We start from the raw sequence: 23,591 nt of genomic DNA on the forward strand, positions 1-23,591 counted from the left end.
ACAACACACAATCCAAAAGAAACACAGAGTAAGGATATAAGCAGGCAATGCACAGAAGAGGAAATACATGGAGATATGCAAATTATACCTACCACACAATGCAACCTTTTCCAAATGATAAAAATATAAGACTTGAAAAATATCAGGTACCAGTGAGGTTATGAGTGAAAGTGCTTTTGTAAACTGCAAGCCAGTGTAAATTGGTACCGATATTTTGAGGGGCTATTTGGCAGTATTAACTAAAATGAAAATGGGCATACGTTATGACCCAGGGATTCCATTTCTAGGAATCCACCCTAAAGAAACACCCACATATGTGCACAGAGCTATTCAGTGAAGCATCATTTGTAATAGTGAAAAATATAAAACACCAACTGTCTATTAGCAGGGAAATAAACTATAATATCCAGGCGATGTAGGAGTTAAGAAAATATGTGGTAAATCTCTAAATATTGACATACACTGAAGGGTCGCCAAGTGCTATTGCTTTAAAAAGTTCCAGAAAAATACAGAACAACATTCTAAATCAAAATAAAGTCAGTTCTCCATACTTTTAAAGGTACAGGTACGTACATAAATGCAGAGAAAGACCTGGAGGGTAACCAACAAATTGATAATAACAGTTAACTCTGGGGAGGGGACTGTATTGGGGTAAGGGACAGTCAAGGAGGATTTTGATTCTATATGGCTTGAATTTTAAAAAATAAGAGTACATTCACTTCTTATTTATCTAATTAAAAATAGATAAAACTTATAAAATGATACACAACTATAAATTCGTATCTAAGGTTATAGGCAAAGTCCCATGGGAACACAGTGAATGAAAAATTGGTATGTAGAAAAGATTTTATAGCATCGTGACATTTGAGCTGGGCCTCGCTGTTTAAATAGGATTTTGTAAAGCATCCATAATTTGGTGGAGGACTGTGGCAGACTGTATTTTCCAAAGATGACCGCACTAACACACACACCAGCCTGTGTGCTCTTCTTTCAATATGACATTGACACTTGTCCAAAGAGTGTGGGGGTCTACATTCCCTCCCCTTGAACGTGGGCAAGATTTTGTGATTGCTTGGATGAACTGAATGGGAAGGAAGTGTCACAGCATGGTTTCTGAGATTATTCAGCTTATGCCTGGTCCTTTCTTTTACAGGATGCTCACCCTTGGAACCCAGCCACCATGCTGTGAGAAAGCCCAAACTACCCCATGTGGAGAGACCACAAGAAGAGGCCCATGTGGAGAAAAACTGAGGCCCCCAACCGAGAGTGGGCACCAACTACCAGACACATGAGTGAACCCGCCTTCAGATGATTCCCGTCCCCAGGCTTTGTGTTCTCGGGCTGAGGCCCAAACATACGTCATGGGGCAGAGATAAGTCATCCCCACTGTGCCCTGTCCCAATTCCTGACCCAGAGCATCCATGAGCAGAATAAATGGTTATTTTATGCCACAAAGTTTTAGAGCAATGTGTTACACAGTCGAAGTAACTGCAACAAAGACTTTCTAAGGAGAAGAAACTATACAAGTAATAGAACTTTGCAGAGCATTGTGAATATTGTTAGTACTGGGTGATGAGGTAACAAAGGTTGGCTGGGACCAGGCCATGAAAAGTCTCTAATGACAGTCTCACATGTCTAAAAAAATTAGACATCCTATTGGCAGTGGGAAACTGTGGAAAGTTTTTCAGCTGGGAAGTGAAATGCTTAAAACTGCACTTGAGCAAGATATCTCTGAGATTGGTGTGAAGTAAAGACGGGAGAAAAGGAAGACTCAAAAATAAGAAAAGCTCCTCCATTTATGATGAGTTCCAACCAAGTAACATGGTGGAATCATCCCTCACCCAACATGTTTTGTGACTTTTTTCCTCTTAAGGGCTGCCTCTTAGGCTCATTTATATTCCATTTCACTTGTATTACAATGTTGGCAGGGGAAACATTTCCACACAAAAACGTGCACGTGGATATTTACAGCAGCTTTATTTATAAATGCCCAAACTTAGACACAACGAAGATGTTCTTCAGCAGGTGAATGGATAAATACCTTAGCATATCCTATTCAGCACTAAGAAGAAATGGGCTATCAAGACATGAAAAGACATGGAGGAGCCTTAAATGCATGCTGCTGAATAAAAGAAGACAGTCTGAAAAGGCTATATCCTGTATGAGTCCAACTATATGACTTTCTAGAAAAGGCAAAACTATGGAGACAGTTAAAATATCAGCGGTTGCCAGGGGTTAGGAGGAAGGGAGGAACGGCAGGCAGAACACAGAAGTTTTGCAGGGCAGTGAAATACTCGTATGATACTATAGTGGTGGATACATGTCTTTATACACTCATCCAAACCCACAGAATACACAACACCAAGAATGACCCCTAATGTAAACTATGGTCTTTGGGTGACGATAAAGCATTAATGTAGGTTCGCTGACTGCAACAAATGTGAGGTGTTGGTAGTGGGGGAAGTTGTGCTTGTTTGGGGCAGGGGTATATGGGAAAATCTCTGTACCTTACACTCAATTTTACTGTGAACCTAAAAATGCTTTAAAAAGTGGAAGTCTATTTCAAAAAGGTTGGGGGGGGTAATATGAGGGGACATTAGATCACAAAAACGTTTTCCTTACCATTCTTCTTTCAAGCTTCTGGATCTGGATCAGTTTACATAAAGTGTATTCTAAGAATACAGAGCAAGCTGTCTTAAAAATGGTAACCACTTACAACTAATTATCCATGTGAGTAATACCATCCTTGTACTACAAATATCACCATAACCCACAACTTCATGTTCCGTGTTTACTGAAATACCCTCATCATCATTCTCACGACTAGTTTATAAGAAAATTATATAAATGTGAGTCTGTAAAATAAATCTATTCTAATCAAGTACAGTTTTTATATTTTGGATATTGGGGATCTATATAAGGAGAAAATCACAGTACGTGGCCCAAAGATGAGGGAGAAGATGAAACACAGAACATAAGGAGCCACCTCTGCAGTAAGGGAAAGGATGCTTGGACGAATATAAAAGCAAAGAAAAATGAAGGGATGAAAGATACTAATGAGAATGTTTCATTCTCCTCTTGGCAGAGGGTCCTGAGAGTCCTAGAGTCCTATATTTTGAGAAAAGTAAGAGGAAGAATGTATTAAAAATTGAGTTTCTGAAGAATAGGGACAGTATGGAGTGGCTCCACTGTGAATCAATCAGATCTCGAGTAGCAGCAGAGCCCAGTTGGAATTGGATAGTGTAATTTATTGGAGGCCAGTTTGTGTCATTTTCTACTGTGCCTTCTCTAATGTTAATTACTCAAGAGGTGATTAGCCAATTTGTGGGATGCCATACATCTTGCTTTTCACATTTTGGTCTAATGCTTGCTTATGAAAAATTAATTTAAACTCTTTATCAAAGAGAAGTTAGTACAAATGAAAAAAGGAACTCTTATTTTTCTGCATTTTAAACCATTCATAAGAGATTTGAGATTTGCAGTTAATAATTTTTGAAACAATGAAAAAGAAAAAAAAAGCAAAATAGAGGGAATAGAACCCCACTGAAACAAATGGTAAAATAAAATTACAGGATCATGTGTGGGTTGAATTCACCCATGCTGGTCCCATCCCTCATTATCAAAGTTAAATTAAAACCATTGCTGCCATATTTCACAAAATAAAATCTGATGTAAAGCAATTCCTGCCCAATGTTTCTTATTCATTTTTCTGAGTGACCTTTCTATTCTTTAACCAATTTACCTGCATCCCAGAGGTTACAAACGTCTGCTAGCCCTTCTGATAACCATTTAGTTGACGAGATAATGGAAGGAGGAATTGTCGGCAAAAGTGGCTTTGGATCATCCTCACAAAATAACATCAGGTCCTTAGAGAAAACAGGAGAGCACATGAAGGTTGAAAAAAATAATTGATCCCAGTGCTTCATTTTGCTAAAGTAGATGGACAATTTATGGAGATATAATGCGTCTATACGTGCTAACATAAACACATTTAACTGAAAGAACTCAAATATAAGTTAGCTATGTGTCCATTGAGTACAGGGTGGTTTTCTACCCTAGGAGAGCCTCACTCCTTGATGAAGACAGCTGGGGCAGGCAAGCAAGATTCTGTTTGAGGCATTAACTGTCCCTATCAGCCCTTGAGCATCCTTAGAGCACACTATCTCAAAAGCCAATTTTTCTGTTTTACTGGTAATAATAAAGCAACCTATGTATAACTTTTATTCACATTTTAAAACTTTTTTTAATCATGGAGTAAAAAAATAGATGATAATTAACCCAGTCGTGCAGGTTAAACAAATCAATGCATGGCCAGTCTTGTTTCATTTATATTCTCCCACTCCTCATCTGTTTTACTGTGAAGCAAATCCCAGATATATTACTTTTTCAGTATATCTCTCTAAATGACAAAAACTCTTTAACATAATAATTATTATTTTATACTTAGAAACTTCACAACTCCCCAGTGTCATCAATTATAAACTCATCTTTCCAATTTCTCCTAAGTGCCATAAATAGGTTTCTCCATAGCTTATCTAAGAGAGGATTCAAATAAAGTCTACACAGTGGGATCAGTTGACATGTCTTTTTCCCCAATGAACAGAGATTTGTTCTACAGTAAATAAATAAAGTTTATGTAAGATATAATTAACATAGAATGCATAGAGCTCAATAAATTTTAACATTATATGTATACCTGTGTAGCCACATTTCTGTCACTCCAGAAAGTTCCCTCAAGTTTCTTTCCAGTTGATACCAGCCCCCCCCGTTACCAGTACACAGTATTCTACCTTCTACCATAATGAATTTGCCTATTCTTGAGCTTCCTGTGAATGTAATCATATACTATGTGCTCTTTTGTATTCAATTCCCGTTGCTTAATGTTTCTGAGATTCATCCATATTTTGTGTGTATCAGTTCCTTTTCTTTTCATAAGAAGTATTCCATTGTACGAATATACCACAATTTGTTTATCCATTCTCCTCCATATGGACATGTGGATTGTTTCCAAATTTCGGGTACTACGAATAAAGCTACTAAGAACATTCTTATACAAATCTTTTTACGGACAAATGCACTCATTACTCCTGGATATTTACACAGGAGTAGAATGGCCAGGTCATAGGATAGGTTAATTTTTTAACTTCATTGAAACTGCCAAACCATTTTCCAAATGATTTGCCACTTTTTATATTTTCAACTTTTATTTTAAAATCATTGTAGATTCATGTTCAGTTGTACGAAATAGTACAGACGGATCCTGTGTATCCTTTAACCCGGTTTTCCCTAAAGGTAACATTTTAAAAATTGTAGTACAATATTATCCAGGATATTGACATTGATAGTCAAAATAGAGAACACTCGCATCACTGTAAAGATCCTTCCTGATATTTTATTACCATAGCCTGCGCCCCCCACAACTACTAATCTGTTCTCCATTTCTATAATTCTGACATTTGAAGAATGTTATATAAATGGAATCATACAGGATGTAACCTTTTGGAATTGGCTTCTTTCACCTGGCATAATTCCCGGAAATTCATCCAAGTTGTTCCATGTATTAATAACTTGTTCCTTTTTATTGCCCTGTAGTATCCATGGTGTAGATGTATCACAGTTTGTTTAACCTGTCAAAGGAAATCTGGATTGTTTCCAGATTTTGGCTATTATAAACAAAGTTGCTGTGAACACTGTGTACAGGTTTTTGTACGAAAATAAATTTTCCTATCACTGGGATAGATGCCTAAGAATGCAATTGCTGGGATGTATGGTAGTTGCATGGTTAGTTTTATAAGACCCTGCCAAACCACTTTTCCAAAGTAGCCATACAATTTCACGTTTCCAGTAGTAATATTTGAGTGATCCAGTTTCTCCACATGTCCACCAGCATTTGGTGTTGTCATTATTTTTTATTTCAGCCATTTTGGTATTTCATTATGTGTTTAAATTACATATTCCTAATAGGTAATGATGTTGAACAGCTTTTCATGTGCTTATTTGCCATCTGTATTTGCTGAAGTGACTGTTCTATTTGCTGAAGTGACTGTTCTTGTCATTTGCCCATTTCCTAATTGGATTGTTTGGTTTTTAACTATTGGGTTTTGAGGGTTTTTTCTAATTTTTAAATTTTTTAAAAATAGGCTCCCCACCTAAAGTGGAGTTTAAACTCATGACCCTGGGATTAAGACTCACATGCTCTACCAACTGAGCCAGTCAGGAACCCTGAAAGATTTTTTTTTTTTTTTTTTTTTTTATGCTCCAGGTATTAGTCCTTTGCTGGATGTGGGTTACAAATATTTTCTCCCAGGCTGTAACTTGTTTATACCCTTGTGTGATGAAGTCTAACTTTTTTTTCTTTTAGGGATCATGTTTTTGGTCAGTCCTAGAGCCCAAAGATTTTTCTCCATTATTTTTAAAAAGTTTTATAGTTTTACATTTTACATTTAAGCCCATGATCCACGTGGACTGAATTTCTATGAGGTTTAAATTGAGGTTCATGGTTTTGCCTATGAATGTCCAGTTGTTCCAATATCGTTTGTTGAAAAGGTTATCTTTCCTCCATTGAATTCCTTTTGTTCCTCTGTTAAAAATCGATTGACTATATTTGTGTGGGTCTATTTCTTGGTTCTCTATCCTGTTCCACTGACCTAGGTATCTATCTCTCCACCAATATCACACTCTCTTCATTACAGTAGCTCTACAGTAGGCTTTAATATTAGGCAGAGTGATTAGTTCCACTTTATTCTTTTTCAAGATGGTTTTAGCTATTCTAGGGTCTGTGCCTTTCCATATAAATTTTATAATAACCTTATTATCTCTGTATAAAAAAACTGCTGGAATTTTGATAGGAATTGCATTAAACTTTATATAGAGTAATTAGGGGCATCTTTACTATGACAAGTCTTTCAATCCATGAACATGGTATGTTTGACTGGTCTTTAGGTTCCTTCATCAGTATTTTATAATTAATTTTATGTATTTTATAATTTTCAGCATACTGATTCTATACATGTTTTGTTACAATTATACCTAAGGATTTCATTTTGGAGCATTAACTGTAAATTGCATGTGTCTTAATTTCAGTTTCCACATGTTCACTATTAGTATATAAAAATGCAACTCATGGAAGAATGAAGGGGGGGAAATCGGAGGGGGAGACGAACCATGAGAGATGACGGACTCTGAAAAACAAACTGAGGGTTCTAGAGGGGAGGGGAAGAGGGGGATGGGTTAGCCTGGTGATGGGTATTAAAGAGGGCACGTTCTGCACGGAGCACTGGGTATTATGCACAAACAATGAATCATGGAACACTACATCAAAAACTAATGATGTAATGTATGGTGATTAACATAACAATAAAAATTTAAAGATAAAAAAATAAAAATAAAAATGCAACTCATTTATGTATGTTGATCTTGTATCCTATAACCCTGCTGAATTCACTTCCTGGTTCTAGGAGGGGTTTTTCTGTTGTTGTTTTTAAGATTTATTTATTTATTTTAGAGAGAGTGCACGCATGTAGGGGGAGGAGCAGAGGGAGAGGGATAAAGAATCCCTGAGGCAGACCCTGCACCAAGTGTAGAGCTCTACACGGAGCTTGATCCCATGACCACAAGATCATGACCTGAACCTAAACCAAGAGTCAGATGCTCAACCAACTCAGCCACCCAGGCACCTGAGGATTGTTTTTGACTTCTGTTTGAGATTTTCTGTACAGACAATCTATAAATAAGGACAATTTTATTTTTTCCTCTACGCTTCACATACCTTTTCTTATCGCAGTGGCTGGAACTTCCAGTGCTATGTTGAATAAGTCCTGGCCTTGTTCCTGATCTTGAAAGGAAAGCATTCACTGTTAAGAAGATGCTATTTTAGGTTTTTATAGATTATCTTTATCAATTTAAGGAAATTCCTTATTTCTAGTTGCTGACTTTTTATCATAAATGGGTGTTGAATTTTGCTAATAAATGTTTTTCTGCATTAATTGACAAAATCCTATGATTTTTCTTCTTTAATTTGTTGATATGATGAATTGCATTGATTGGCTTTCAAATGTTGAACCACACCTGGATTAAATCCCACTTCGACCTGGTGTGTAATTTTTTTTTAATACATTGCTGGATTTAATTGGATAATTTTTTTGAGAATTTTTGCACCTAATTTCATGAGAGATAATAGTCTATATTATATATATTTTTTGTACTGTCTTTTTCTGGGTTTGGTAGCAGAATAATACTTGCCTCATACAATGAACTGGGAAGTATTCCCTCCTATTTTCTGAAAGACATTTGTGTGAAAATAGGGTCAATTCTTATTTAAATGTTTGATAGAATTCTCCAGTAAAACCATCTGGGCTTAGAGATTTCTTTTTCAGGAGACTGATATTACAAATTCCCTTAAAAAAGTGGTTATAGGGCACCTGGGTGGCTCAGTCGTTAAGCATCTGCCTTCGGCTCAGGTCATGATCCCAGGGCCCTGGGATCGAGCCCTGCATCGGGCTCCCTGCTCAGTGGGGAGCCTGCTTCTCCCTCTCCTACTCCCCCTGCTTGTGTTCCCTCTCTCGCCGTGTCTCTCTGTCAAATAAATAAATAAAATCTTTAAAAAAAAATGGTTATAGAACTATTCAGGTTCTTTTTCATCTGCTTTGAATTTTGGTAGTTTGTGCTTTCTGAGAAATTGTTATAGTTCTTCTAAATTGTCAAATTTATGAGCATAAAGTTGTTGGCAGTAATTCTTTATTATCCTTTTATAGCTACAGGAACTGCAGGAATATCCCCTTTCATCCTGATATTGGTGATTTAGGTCTCCTCTCTTTGTCAGTCTTGCTAGAGGTTTATCAATTTTATATTTTCAAAGAACTAGCTTTATGTGTCATTCGTTTTCTCTGTTAACAGTTTTCCTGCTTTCAATTTCACTAATTTCTCTTCTTTATTATTTTCTTTCTTCTGTTTCATGTAGATTTATTTTGCTTTTCTTAGTTTTTTTAAAGAAAATTAGATTATTGATTTTACACCTTTTCTCTTTTCTAATATAAGCATTTAGTGCTATAAATTTCCCTATCACCACTATTTTACCTGCATCTTATATATTTTGATATGTTGTGCTCCCTTCTCAATCAGTTCTATGCATTTTAACATTTTCTCTGAGACTTCCCCTTTGACCTATGAATAATTTAGAAGTTTATTTTCCAAAAAGTTTCAGGTAAGATTCCTCATTAGTTTATACTGATACACTTTCAATCCAATTCAGGTCTATTAGGTCATGACAATCTCTTCTATCTTACATTCATATCTCCTTTCCCCCATGCTGAGAATCCCAGTTCTCAAGGATACCAAAGATGATACAAATAAGAGTATCACATGATCACTCATTTGATTCATTCCACATTATACTCACAAATCTCGGGTCAAAAATAACAACATCTTAGAAAAAAAACACCAACTGAATGCAAGGAACATTTGTTTAATTTTATTTTACATTTTAAAGGATTACTTTCTTTAGTGTAATCTTGTTTTATAATGATGCAAAAATATTTCCAGGATTCCAATGACAAATCTAAAAACATGGTATAATCAAAGAAATCTAGCTTCTATTTCTCCTCTCCATCTTATTCCCCTCTTTCCCTTTATGAATAACCTCTTTTTCTTTCTTTATTTTTAATGTTATAGCTGATCTTTAAAATGGTACATCTTTAATATAAACAAATGGAAAATACAAGAATGGACCCAAGCATAAATGGGAATTTATTATGTAATAGAAACCACAATTCAAGTCAATGGGAGGAAGATGGATTGTTCAACAAATGATATTCAGACAACTGATTATCATTTGTAAAAATACAATTTAAAAGGTGGATCTTTACCACTCTCCATTCATCTGGTAAATTCTTGATGGATAACATTTAAATATATATTTTAAATTAAATCATAAAAGAAGTAGGGTAGTTTTTTACAAAACTAAACACACGCTTATCACACAACCTAGCAATTGCACCCCTTGGCATTTACACAAAGGAGTTGAAAACTTATGTCCACAGAAAAACCTACACAAAATTGTTCACAGTAGCTTTATTTATAATTACCAAAAGTTGGAAGCAATCAAGATGTCGTTCGGGAGGTGAATGGGTTAATAATCTTTATATCCAGACAATGGCATATTATTCAGTGTTAAAAAGAAATGAACAATCCAGCCATAAAGAGACATAGAGGAATCTTAAATGTATGTTACTAAATGAAAGAAGCAGTTTGAAAAGGCTACATACTGTATGATTCCAACCATATGACTTTGGAAAAGGCAAAACTAAGGAGACAGTAAAAGGATCAGTGGTTGCCAGGGGTTAGCAGGCAGAGGAATGAATAAATGGAGCACAGAGGATTTTTAGTACAATGAAATTATTCTCTGTGATACTATAATGGTAGATACATAACATTATACATTTGTCAAAACCCAGAGAATACATAACACAAGAGTGAACCCTAATGTAAACTATGGTTTTTGGATGGTAATGAGCATTGATTAAGGTTCATTGATTATAATAAATGACCACTCTGGTGTGGTTGTTAATAGTGGGGGAGGTCATATGGGACAAAGGCAGGTGGGGGTACGCATGGGGTGTATGGGACAGTTAAGCGTCCAACTCTTGATGTTAAGCATCCGACTCTTGGTTTTGACTCAGGTTCTGACCTCGGGGTCATGAGATTGAGTCAAGCACAAGCCCACCTGGGACTCTCTCACCCTCTCTCTGTGCCCGCCCCCACTCTCTCTCTTTAAAATAAATAAATAAATAAATAAATAAATCTTTAAAAAAAACAAATAAAAAGCCAGGGTGATATTTAATAAAATCTTAGACTACAGAAAGTCTTTCTAAGAATGACTTAAAATCTAGAAGCCATAATGGAAAGGCAAATTTGATTACTTTTTAATAAAAATTGAAGACTTCTTTAAGGTTATGGTATTGTGATTTATAATAAATATATACTTGGGTTTTGTCCATGGTTCGTGGCACAGAGCTCCTAAACTCTTGTAATTTCCTAAGTGATAAGAGCACTAGGAGCATCTTTTGTTTTAATATTTGGTCTTTGACCCCCATTCCTGACACAGAGCTCTGAAATCCGTTCAAATTCTCAGGATGATCAGAGTGTCTTTTGTTCCATGAGGTGACTCTTGGTAGGCTCCTAGATAGCTTCAGGGTGGGGACTGGTCACCAGAAAGACCAAGCCATGATTAGAAGCCTGGAAGTTTCAGCCCCACAACACATCCTCCTGGAAGGGGAGAGATACTGGAGATGGAGTAAATGATCAATCATGCCTATGTGATGAAGCCACCATAAATATTCCAAATATATGGGGTTCAAGGAGCTTTTGGGTTGGTGAATACACATACATGCCAGGAGGGTGATATAGCCCAAAACCATGGGTACAGAAACTTGCACTTGGGAAACTTTTGGGCCTTGCCCTGTGCATTTCTTCATCTGGCAATTCATCTGCATCCTTTCTCATATCCTTTATTATATAATAAACCAGCAACTGTAAGTAAATATTTCCATGAGTTCTGTAAGCTGTTCTAGCAAGTGATCAAACCCAAGGAAGGGGTGATGGGAACCCCAATTTCTAGTGGTAGGTCAGAAGAACAGGAGACAACCCAGGACCTGCAACTGGCATCTGAAATGGGAGGTGGGGGAAAGGGAGCTTTGGGGACTGAGCACTCAGCTTGTGAAATCTGATGCTATCTTCAGGTAGACAGTGTCAGAATTGAGTTAAATGGCAGGACACCCAGCTGGTGTAGCAGAGAATAGCCTGGTGTGTGGAAAGCCCACATCTCTGCTGTCAGAAGTGAAGTGTGACCACAGTGTGAGAGGAAAAAAGAGACAAAGGAAGAGCAGTGTGTTTTCCCTTCACAAAGGCAAAAAAAAAAAAAAAGCCATAAATAAAGTCAAAAATCAAATGAGAAACTGAAAATGAATAGACAGATAAAGAAGCAGACAATGGGCTAATCATTTAATAGCCAAATAGCTCTTAGAAACTGGTAAGAAAAAGATGAGAAACCAAACAGAAAAAAAGGAGCAAAGGACATGAATAGAGTTAATAATAAAAAAGAAACACAAATTCCAAAAAAATGCACGAAAAGTTGTTCTAATCTTACCTATAATTATCATGGGACAAAGTAAAACAAACTTCTCCCATCTCTCAGACTGAGAAAAATGTACAATTTGATAACACTCAGTATTTGCGAAGATGAGGGGATACGCTTTTGGTGGATATAAATTGGTGCAACTTCGGGGAGGACAATTTAGGAGGACTTTTCAAAAGGAAAAATAAATATAACCTTTTGGTGATCCCACTTCCAGGACAGCATCATATAAAATATGTATAGGAGCCGTTATTACATTATTACTTTTAATAGATAAGAACGTAAAAATTGGGGCACCTGGGTGGCTCAGATGGTTAAGTATCTACGTTCGGCTCAGGTCATGATCCCAGGGTCCTGCTCAGCGGGGGGCCTGCTTCTCCCCCTTCCTCTGCTTCTCCCCCTGCTCATATTCTCTCTTTCTCTCTGTATCTCTGTGTCTCTAATGAATAAATAAAAAAATCTTTTAAAAAAAAGATTCTAAAAAAACCCAAAATATTCCTAAATGGGGCTCCTGCGTGGCTCAGTTGGTTAAGTGACAGCCTTCAGCTCAGGCCATGATCCTGGAGTCCCACATCGGGCTCCCCGCTCAGTGGGGAGTCTGCTTCTCCCTCTGACTCTCCCCCCTCTCATGCTCTCTCTCTCAAATAAATAAATAAAATCTTAAAAAAATATTCCTAAATGATTACCAACAGGGGGTGGGGAAATAGATGAAGAGTGATTTCTGTATCAAGAATACAGCAGTTATACGTACTGATAGAGAAAGGTATCCGTAATCTACAGTTTAGTGAAAAAAGATTTGGGACAATATACATTAAATAATTGCATTGTTTACATAAAAAGAGGTCCAAGATGTATTGCTTAGTTCAAAGCATGCTGTAGAGCAGTATATAATGAACAGATCCCTTTAGGTAAAAGAAATGCATGGACACAGAAAATTTCCCTCCCAAATCTCTAAGAACCTAGTTAGTAATGGATGCCTCTGAGGAAAGGAAAAGAAGATGTATAGGGAAGTAAGAAGAAACTTCTGTTTTTCACTCTTTACCCTTTCCCCCCTATTGTTTAAACTTTATCCCGTAATTATCTTCCAACTTAAAAAGAAAAAAATACAAACATGAAAATAAAAAAGGACTTTTAAGCATGAAGTAATGACGCAGAAAAAAGTAAAGGGATGATGGATTAGCATGATTAGAACAGGTATAATTTCCATTTCCTAACAGCTTTGATGAGCTCAAATTTTTGCAAATATAATAAATGATATGCTGATAAGCCCGAGGACGAAAACTGTTTACTCTTCATTTGGCAAAATAATAAACAGAGGCAGTAGGAAATAAACATTTATCTTCCATCACTAGCAATTTAGCAACTCACAACTAGACTGAAGGCTTTGGTCAGCTTTAATTTTGTGTGAACCAATTTGTAGCATCCCTATCTGTTGCTATAGAAACAACTGTGACCAAAAAAATCCTAACACTTATTGTTGAATCTCCTCAAACAGGAAGAGAAGAAGGTCTTTTGAGGTGGTGAAAAGCTATATATAACCTTATTAATTAACAAATTTAATAATAAGGATTCTGGACAGTATGCAGAAAGAAAACATATCCGTGTCTAAGTGTCATACATTTGCAGGCTTTTCTTAATTTTGAAAGTACCACAGGCAAGCACTGTTCTGCTTTTGAAAGCCCTATTCTGTTAAGAATTTTATTTACTGCTTTTAGATCATTCTTTCATTTGTAGAAAGAGAATAAAGAGGTTTCTATTTAAAGTTTTTAAAAGATATTTTTAAGCACCCCTCATCTGCCAAAGCAATCAACGGTATCATTTCTATCTCATTCTTATTAAGAATATGAGAATTTTAATGTAGATGTAGTACATTTGGCAACAACAACTAGATTTTACTGTTCAGCTTGGTAGGTGTTGTCTTCTGCCACAAAAGCCGATTTCTGAAGAGGACATATTGGGCTGCATCAAATGTTCCTGACAGTAATAAGAGGAGGTGCTTGTCAATAGAATGATGGAATCGTGCCACGATATAGTAGTAATGCACTGAAAAAGGAAAATCCAGCTTTAAACTTCTTTTGAGAGGGTACCATTTTTTTGCTGATATAAGATGCTGAATGATGTAAATCAATTACAGTGGGTTCCTCTCAAGTAAGAAAAAACAATAATAATGAGAATTTGAAGACTGATACAAAAAAGCTGGGTGGCATTTTATGCCTTTGTTAGGGTCCAAAGCATAGAAGATTATTCAAGTCTATTTTCTCCCTTATAAGCCAGCAGCAGCAAATAAAACTGATCTCAAATTTAAAAATCATTTTGACTTAATGTCATATCTTTTAAAATAATCTAATATAGGAAAGACATTAGGGTTTGAAGCCAACAGCCAAGAAAGAAATCTTGAGGGGCGCCTGGGTGGCTCAGTCGTTAAGCATCTGCCTTCAGCTCAGGTCAGGATCCCAGGGTCCTGGGATCGAGCCCCGCATCGGGCTCCCTGTTCGGCGGGAAGCCTGCTTCTCTCTCTCCCACTCCCCCTGCTTGTGTTCCCTCTCTCGCTGTGTCCCTCTCTGTCAAATAAATAAATAAAATCTTTAAAAAAAAAAAGAAATCTTGAGACATCTTTGGTTCAAAAAGGTGGTTTTATGAAAGCGCAGGGACGGGACCCGTGGGCAGAAAGAGCCACACGGGGGTCATGAGGAGTGGCCCATTACAGACTTTCAAGTTGGGAGGGGGTTAGGGATAGTGTAAGCCTCCCAGGTATTTTGGGAAGCAAGGTTTCTAGGATCCTGAGGGGGTTAACTATTGTTGGGAAAGGTCATTTATTATCGTTTAGTAAATCCTCAGTCATAAGACCCTTCAGATGTATATCGGTGGGTCATATGCTTGGAGGATGATTGCTAACATGTATCTGGGGTGGTGGTGGCTGGGTAGAGGTAAAGGTAAAGGAAGTTTTCAAAGGAATTTTTATATGTTAAAGTAGACTTACAGGGTCCTGGAGGATGGGCTAAGATTACCTTTTGCCCTTGGCAAAGTATTAACATCTAGGCAGCTGAGTCCCTAGAGGGAGGTCACTCTGCCTGTTTCAAGGATTTGTCAATGGGCTGTAAGTAATAAGGAATTTAATAATTTTTCTTCTGCTTTTGTTTCCCACATCATAATCTACATATTTTCAGTCGGTGGGCTACTATGCAATTAAGGAACAGTGAAATTTTAATTTTATGTACTTTTCCGAGCTGCTAGAAAATCAGGTAAATCCAGTACCAACTGGGTTCAGGAAAAGGGTTGGGAACAGAAGGTCAATAAATAATTCCAGCCACTCTCATAGGAACAGTGGCAGCGAATACTAAACAAAGCTCTCCAAGCAGGAGACCAAACAAGCCTCTTTCACAAGAAAGGGAGAGAAGGAAGTTAATATGGAGTTTCTACTATTCAATCATTTCTTCATTAACAAATATCTGGCAAATGAAGATTCAGTAACGAATAAGACTAAAATGGTCTCTACTCTCAAGGAGCTTTCCTTAAAAGGAGAAACACACATAAAACAGAAAAACAAATGAGTGAATGAGATAATTGCAAATAGTCTTGAGCGGAACAGATTTCCAGTCAAGATGGTTCTCTAAGTTCACACTTTGGGGATACCATCTTTCCCCAAACACACAGCAACGACAGAGAAAATACAAATGTGAATATTAAAGACACAGGCCGTGCTCAGAAACAAGATGAACATCTTCATGGATGAGAGCACGAGTAGAAACAATGGTATCCTGAACATAAAAAGAACTCTCAAAAGGTCAAAAATGGTAATAAACAAACAGTCCAATTAGAAAATGGGCAAAAGATCTGAACATATATTTCACCAAAGAGAAGTTATGATGGTACAAACGAGCACATGAAAAAATGCTCGACATCATTAGCCACTTGGGAAACACAAATTAAAACCACAATGAGATATCACCCCAAACTTATTCGAATAGCTAAAATAAAAACGGTAATGGCAAAAGTTGGTGAGGATGCAAAGAAACTGGATCTCTCATACACTGCTGGTGGGAATGTAAAATGTTATAGCCACTCTAGAAAACAGTTTGACAATTTTTTTAAACCTAATTTCGTATGCATTTACCACACACCCCAGCAATCACGCCCTTAGACATTTATCCCAGAGATATGAAAACTTCACAACCTGAATGGATCTCAAGAGTATTATGGGGAGCGGGGGGAAAAAAAAAAGCTATCTCAAAAGGTTACATATTGTCCGAGTCCATTTACATAACATTCTAGAAATAATAAAACTATAGAGATGGAGAAAAGATTGGGGTTATCAGGGGATGAGGTGGTTGGGGGGTGGGGAAGAGATGGGCTGGACAGCACGATAGACCTCTTTGTGTGGACATAACATTTCTGTATCTTGATTTTGGTGCTGGTTACATGAATCTATACTTGGAATAAAATTGCATAGAAAAACTGCCCCCACCCCCCCAACACACACACATAAATGCAAGTTAAAAAACTGAATACTGAACTGAAAATTTGGAAACTGAATAAGGTCTGTAGTCAGTCAGAAGTAACATATGGACAGCCATCTCCTTGTTTCGATATTGTACTACGGTCAGAGAAGATGCCAGCCGGGGGGATGCTGGGTACTCGGTACGTGGGATTCTGTACTTTATCTGCAGCTTCCTCCGAGTCTATCATTTTATTTCACAATAAAAAGGTTTTTTATAGATGAGGAGAGAAAGATGACTGTTCAATAAATAAAATATTGTTTATCCGCAGGGGTGCAAAGACAATAAAACCCCTATCTTACACTATATGGTAAAATTCTAGAGGGCACAAGGATTCCATTTAGAAGAAAAAGTAAGAGATCTTTATTATATTAGGATAAAAAGAATTTCTTAAATAAGATGTTTTTAAAAGCATCAGCTATAAAGGAAAACTTTGATAATCTAACCTTATTCTTACTTAAAACTGAATATAACAGAAACAACACAAACAGAATTCAAAGACAAGCACCGTTTCTCTTAGAACACATGAAGCTGAAGCTGGAAAGGACAAGGAAACAAATTCTCCCTTCGGGGCCTCCAGAAAGGAATGCAGCCTGCAGATGCCTTGTGAGCCCAGCGACACCTGTGTCAGACTTCTAACCTACAGAACTGTAAAATAACACATCTGTGCTGATTTAAGGCACTGGGTTGGTGGTGATTTGTTACAGCAGCAACAGGAAACTGCTACAAGTGACTTACCTCTGTGGATTTCCAAGTATTAATCTTGACTGGTAGTGTTTCCTGGGACAACACAGTCCCACTACGCAGCTGAGTGTCTTGGCACTGCTCTTGTTTCAATCCTGCCTTGGAAGCGTTTTCTGTCAACAACATAAAGCTAAGATTTTACTTTGGCAAAAAATAGCAATGTTTTTACATTAGCTCACAATTTTTAAGTTAATTGCTTCTGAAGATCCATTTCGTTTGCAACATATACATCATCTGCCGACAGTCATTTTAATATATCCCTTTGTAAAAATTGACAAATTCAGGCCCATTTAAAACTACAACTTTGATTCTAGCCTTTTCTCCCATCAACAATTTTATTGTGTGTTTTATTATTTGAAACATCTTTTTTAAAATACGGCACAATACAGTGTAGAAAATGAAAGTCTGAAAATTATCCCTAGCAATGACAACTAGGATCATTCTAATTAATATTTAAAAGACCTTTATTACTGCAGTGTGAATTTCATGTGTTCACATATATGAGGTATAGGGTGTATGATGAGAAAGCACTTTTAAACAAAATTTTTAAAAATTTTAAACATAAAAGAATATGCCAGTGAAAATAGAGATCTCTGCTTGTATATCTGTACTGAATTTAATGATTTTGTAGTTGCCATTTTCCTTTCTATCTTTTTTTTTTCCTGGGTAGGGGAGGGGCAGAGGAAGAGGGAGAGAGAGAATCCCAAACAGGCTCTACCCTCAGTGTGGAGCCCGTCGTGGGGCTTGATCTCAGGACCCGGAGACCTTGACCTGAGCCAAAATCAAAACTCAGATGCTTAAACGACTGAGCCACCCAGGCACTTCTCCTTTCTTTCTATCTGAATTACTGTGTAAATGAAGTATTAGCCCCAACTATCTCTCGACATATTATTGTGTAAAATAAGAAGTGTAAGAAAGCGATCTTCAAACTGGTGTCTGCACACCACTGGGGATACTTAACGACTTCCCAAGGGCCAGGTGGGCATAGATAGTTTTAAAGGAATCAATGTCCAGATGTACCACTTTCATATATACTCTTTCCAAAAACGGATCTCCCTGAGAATGCGACTGTGTGCAAGCATCAGGCTAGTTCTTTCCTCTTCCCCTTTCATAATCAACTTCCTCCCACTTTACAAACAAAGACCCATCCTCCACCCATCTTATTATGGTGCATCTTCCTTTATGGACAGAAGGAAAGCACAAGCACGGGAGGCAGGGCAGCTTATTTCATCAATGCAACAGACTTACGACAAGGCCCCAGCCTTAGCCATCTCCCCTAGGAAAAGAATTCAGGAATGTGAGCGCAACCACAGTGATGTTTATTTGAACGAATTAAGATGTTTTCTGAAAGAAAGTTGAAATCTGATCTGGCCTACCGTTCTGACAATAAGGGCTGGCTTTGCCAACTAGGTAAACATAGTCAGTATTTTCCAAAAATGGAACGAACCAAATCTGTGGCTCTGAAGAGTTGCTGAAACATATTTAAAGCATAAGAAACAATAAAATAATTATCTCAAAAATTATTATACTGACAGATATACAGCAATGAATGTTTTTCTTTTTCCCACTTTCTGAGTATATTGCGTTAAAGTGTAACTGGCCATAATTAATAATCATCTGATAAATGTTAGTAAAGGTCTTTTTGATATTATTCCCAGAAATTGAGAAAGTCTATTACTCCTAATGACGGTTTAACAAATCTTTTTCTAAGTGGGTTTTTCCAATTCTTTGCTTTTGACAACACTGAAGATAGACCTAATCGAGTCAATAGCTGACAAGAGATGAAAACCATTTTTATAATAAATTACTATATAATTCTGGAGTATTACTTGAAAGGAATTCATAGAACTGACTGACGTTGCTATAATAAAACACCTTCTATTCCCACCTACAATTTTATGTGAACAAGGCTTCTCAGCATTTCCATCCATAAAAATGTAAAAGAGAAACAGAATTTATGCTGAACCCTGCTTATTTCCAGCAATAAGTAATATTCATAGGTGGGTAAATAAGCAGTTCCATGTATCTCATAGAAACATATATTTCCAATAAAATGGTATTCTTTATGTTTAATAAGTGTTTATAAAAATTTATAATACACTTATGTAGTTTTGGTTTTAATCAATTGTGTGGTAAAAGTAATTGTAATGATAAATCGATCTAGAAAGAACATTTTACCACTTAAAAGCCTCTGGTCCTAGAAAATGTAGAAAAATAATTTCAATTTATATACATGTTTGATGTAGAGAAGACTTTCAGGCATCAAAATACTTTCTATTAGGATGAAATCCTTTGAGGGATGTGGAGTAGAAATATGACTTCAAGGAGAAAAGGAAATTACATGATGCAAAGCTTCCAACAGTTAAAGACTGTGGTTTTTCAAACAAATGGCCGCAGGTAGCAGTCACACAGTGCCTAAGTTCCTTTAGATATGCTTAAAAGTCTCATGGAACTGTTTCATTTTGTTTTCTTTTGTCCTTAATGTCAATATTTTGAATTATGTCCTTTGCAGTGACTTATGATACAGTCACATGTCAACTTAAAAATGCATCAGGAGGTATATAATTTTTCAAAATCATTTTGGGGGCTATGCAATAAAAATAGCTTGAAAACCAATGGTATAGGATATGGTGGTCCTCGCCTTCAGAAAATTTATAGCCTGACTCTGGAGATAAGACTGACACATAGACTTATGGGAAACAATTAGAGGAAAACAAGACCATGCCGAACTTTCTTAAATTAACTAACTTTAGGAATAAACATTCTAAGGAGGGAACAAAACGGTGTGCACTAGAGTGATCAGAAAGTGCCTCAAGTAGGAAGTAAAATCTGAACAAGGCTTTGAAGGATGGCTAGGATGTAGAATGAGAAATTATCCCAAGTAGAAGGAACTACGTGGGCAAAAGCAGCGAGTATGATACATGCCAAAGACGCTGAAAAAAGAATAAGAACTTTGCAATTATGGCTCTAACTTTTCATCTTCTCCTGATGTCACATGAAAATGAATAATTAAAATGAGCTTATTTTGGGGCCTGGAGATTTTATAATGAATACTGGCAAACAGTAGTGGTTTGAGGCTTAGATCATCTATGTACTTTCATGTGATTCATTGGGAACTACCTTTATGATCACTCTGAATATTCAGCAACAAAATTATCCTTGAAGTGATATGGACTTAGGTTTAGACATCATAGAGGTAGATTAATAACAATTGCAGGAAGTCAAGTTTGAAGTAAAGTATGAGGAAAACTGAAGGATAGCAAGAACTGTGAAAGAAAAAAATATCTTGAATATTTAGACACATATTTTAGGCTAGAATAGCTAAATATTCTAAACCTGTATTAAATGATCTTCTAGGGGCAAGAAGGCAGGCAGTTAGAGCCTGGTGAGTCTATGGAAATTCATTGAGACTCTTTTTTTTAGAACCAGCACAACACTGGAAGTGAGGTGTGCTTAATTAAATTAGGCGATTACACAAGATTTATTTCGGGGATTTTCACAAGCAAACGGAAGGGGAGAGCACACGTTTCGTTTCTTAGTGGAAATGAAGTCCCTTTGGTATCAGAAGCTATTTATCAGTTGAGATGGTGAAATCACAAGCCAGGAGGACTCGTGTGCAAATGTGAAACCCCAGAGGGAAAAGTGAAGACGCTGAGGCGGTGATGCTATCGGGTCATTTGAAGATGAGAGGTTAGATACCAAGGCTGGAGGTGCTGAGAGGAAACCATCGAGAGAGAGGCTGCAGATTTCATTGAGCCTGTACAACGCAGATAATACCACAGAGCAAAACTGGCAGGTGCTGTGATATTTCTCAGATGAGATATCAAACTGACATTCAAACAATCAGACATTAACAAGGCAAGAGCACACTTTGGAATCGAAATGCGGCATAAACTGAGTAAATTCCCAAATTGCTCCACTTATTATTTGGTATCTAATAAATATTGTTGCTATGTATTGGCAGTGTCCTTTCAGGTGTAAGGTGTTTACTTAACAAAATCAGCTTTAAAAAGCTGGGTGCTGAGTCACTAAGCGTCTGCCTTTGACTCACTCAGGTCATGATCCCAGGGTCACCTAAGAAATGGAGCACATGGGGCGCCTGGGTGGCTCAAGTCGTTAAGCGTCTGCCTTCGGCTCAGGTCATGGTCCCAGGGTCCTGGGATCGAGCCCCACATCAGGCTCCCTGCTCTGTAGGAAGTCTGCTTCTCCTTCCCCGACTCCCCCTGCTTGTGTTCCCTCTCTCACTGTGTCTCTCTGTCAAATAAATAAATCTTAAAAAAAAAAAGAAAAGAAAATGCATCCACCAAAGAAAACACTGTGGGCTAATGAACTGATAAGATATGGAAGTCTCATAGTGATTATCTTTTTATCTAACTTCTGCAGAATCACGAGTTGGGAACCTTAACAACTTCACTGTCTTGGAGCATAATTGCACTTAAGCATCTTCAAGTAATTGATATTTGTCCTAATTTTTTAAACTTCCATTTTGTAATCATTTCAAACTTACGGAAATATTGCTGCAAGAATAGTACACAGAACTCCTATAAACTTCATCCAGGTTTACCCATTATTAACATTTTGCTCCATTTGCTTTATAATTCTCTTTCTTCATGGATATACACATATTATGATACGCCTCTATTTTAAACCTTGAGGAAAAACCATTGTCATAGGTGGGGTTCCCCAGGAAACAGATCCCAAGGCTCATGTTTGTATGAGGGAGATTCATTAGGGAGTACTCTCTGTAACAGGACCCGTGCGGAGCTTGGAAGGCAGGACTGGGCCATGGGAGAAACTGATGCGGCTGCAGTAGAGGCTGCGACCCATCCTGCCAGGAGCTGGGGAGCTGGGATGGCTCTTCCCGGTTGTCCTGCCTTGAAGCAAGGGAGCAGCCCAGCCACAACCACAGGTCACTGGATGTGTTTCCCTCAGGAAGGGGTTGTGACCTTGGGCAAAGAGATTTTCTTCAACTGTTAGGAATTCCCAGAGAAAGACTGCGCTGAGACCCCTCAGACGCCAACCCTCCCAGCAGCCGAGGGAAGAAGGAGTGTCTTGCTCTTAAAGAAGGGGTGCTGTGGGGGCACCACAACGTTCACTATTAGACCCCACCTCTATGCTCCTATTCACTTCTGAGAAATGCTGCAGAGGGACTGGAGGTAGAGTGTGAGTACTGTAAGTCTTTTTTGAAAGGTGGATTTTGAGATTAGTGGAGAAAAGCCTTTTTTTTTTTTCAACGAAAACAGGAAAAGAGAATAAGAAAGCAGAGATGTTTAAGCACTTTTAAAAATTAAATTTTAAATCGGTAGATAAGAAAAGGTGAGAAAGGACAAACTTTTGTTGCAGTAAATCTTAAAAAGGGAGTTAAGGCAATTTTATTTCTGTGTTTTGCTAACAATAGCATACAGAATTTGAGACACTGCCAGTAGTTCTTACTTAAGAACAACAGGGAACAGGAAAACGCACAGACTGTGTTAAGCACTCAGCCACAGAGACAAGGAGCACAGAGTCACTACACAAGCAGGATTAAGTATGCGGGGGCTGGATCCTAGGCTGACAGTACATTGAAACTGCAACACATCTTTACTGCCTGCAAAACACACACTTCCATTGCCTAAAACTTAAGAACTTTAAAAAAAGTCAAAACTAATCCAAAAAAATTTACAACAGCGATCTAACACGGAAACAGGTACAACTAAAAATTTTTTAAAGGAAAATGACTGGTGGCCAAAGAAAGCATCCCCTGTTCCCCAAAGGTGATAGCGATGAGTTGACAAGATTCTGAGATTTCTCATCACTATCCGCATGTCTGGAACAAGGAGAACTGAGCGGACAATGCTTTTCTCACTCCTTATGACTGAGAAGAGGTGGAAATTGGTAAAGGGAAAAAAAGAGGTGTACCAGAGTGAGTAAATACAGATGCTAACACTTTCACGGAAGTGAAAGCTACAGTTTCACACTGAATTGGGTGGATGATCTGAAGTTCAAGAGCATCTCCCCGTCCCACGGCGGCAGGACACCTTTCCCAGCTGGACAGGATGAGCAGGATCCCGTACAAAAGGCTCAGAGGACAGAGCAGAGTCCAGGTACTCTAAACGAGATCGCGTATGGCCTCATGAAGGCTCCCATTCCTCACTGCTGCAGAAAAATGAATAAAATAAGAAACAGAACACAAATTGCAACTTGGTGAAGAAAACAAACCGGTCTCAGACATGGTGGGAAGA

The 23,591-nt window shown here is 37.5% G+C and overlaps 1 protein-coding gene across 1 annotated transcript in view; it reads right to left on the reverse strand.

The window, feature by feature from the left end:
* ENTHD1 (ENTH domain containing 1) overlaps positions 1-23,591 on the reverse strand; it is a 105,015-nt gene that overhangs the window by 49,627 nt on the left and 31,797 nt on the right. Inside the window, exons 3-4 of the mRNA XM_028115568.1 lie at positions 17,365-17,483; positions 3,743-3,866 (exon numbers count right to left, since the gene is read on the reverse strand). Of these exons, the coding sequence (XP_027971369.1) occupies positions 3,743-3,866; positions 17,365-17,483 (243 nt within the window). The remainder of the gene's footprint in view (positions 1-3,742; positions 3,867-17,364; positions 17,484-23,591) is intronic.

Source organism: Eumetopias jubatus, unplaced genomic scaffold (genome assembly GCF_037043125.1).
Source record: "Eumetopias jubatus isolate StellerSeaLion01/CBP00866 unplaced genomic scaffold, mEumJub1_p1.0 scaffold_8, whole genome shotgun sequence".
Lineage (NCBI taxonomy): Eukaryota > Metazoa > Chordata > Mammalia > Carnivora > Otariidae > Eumetopias > Eumetopias jubatus.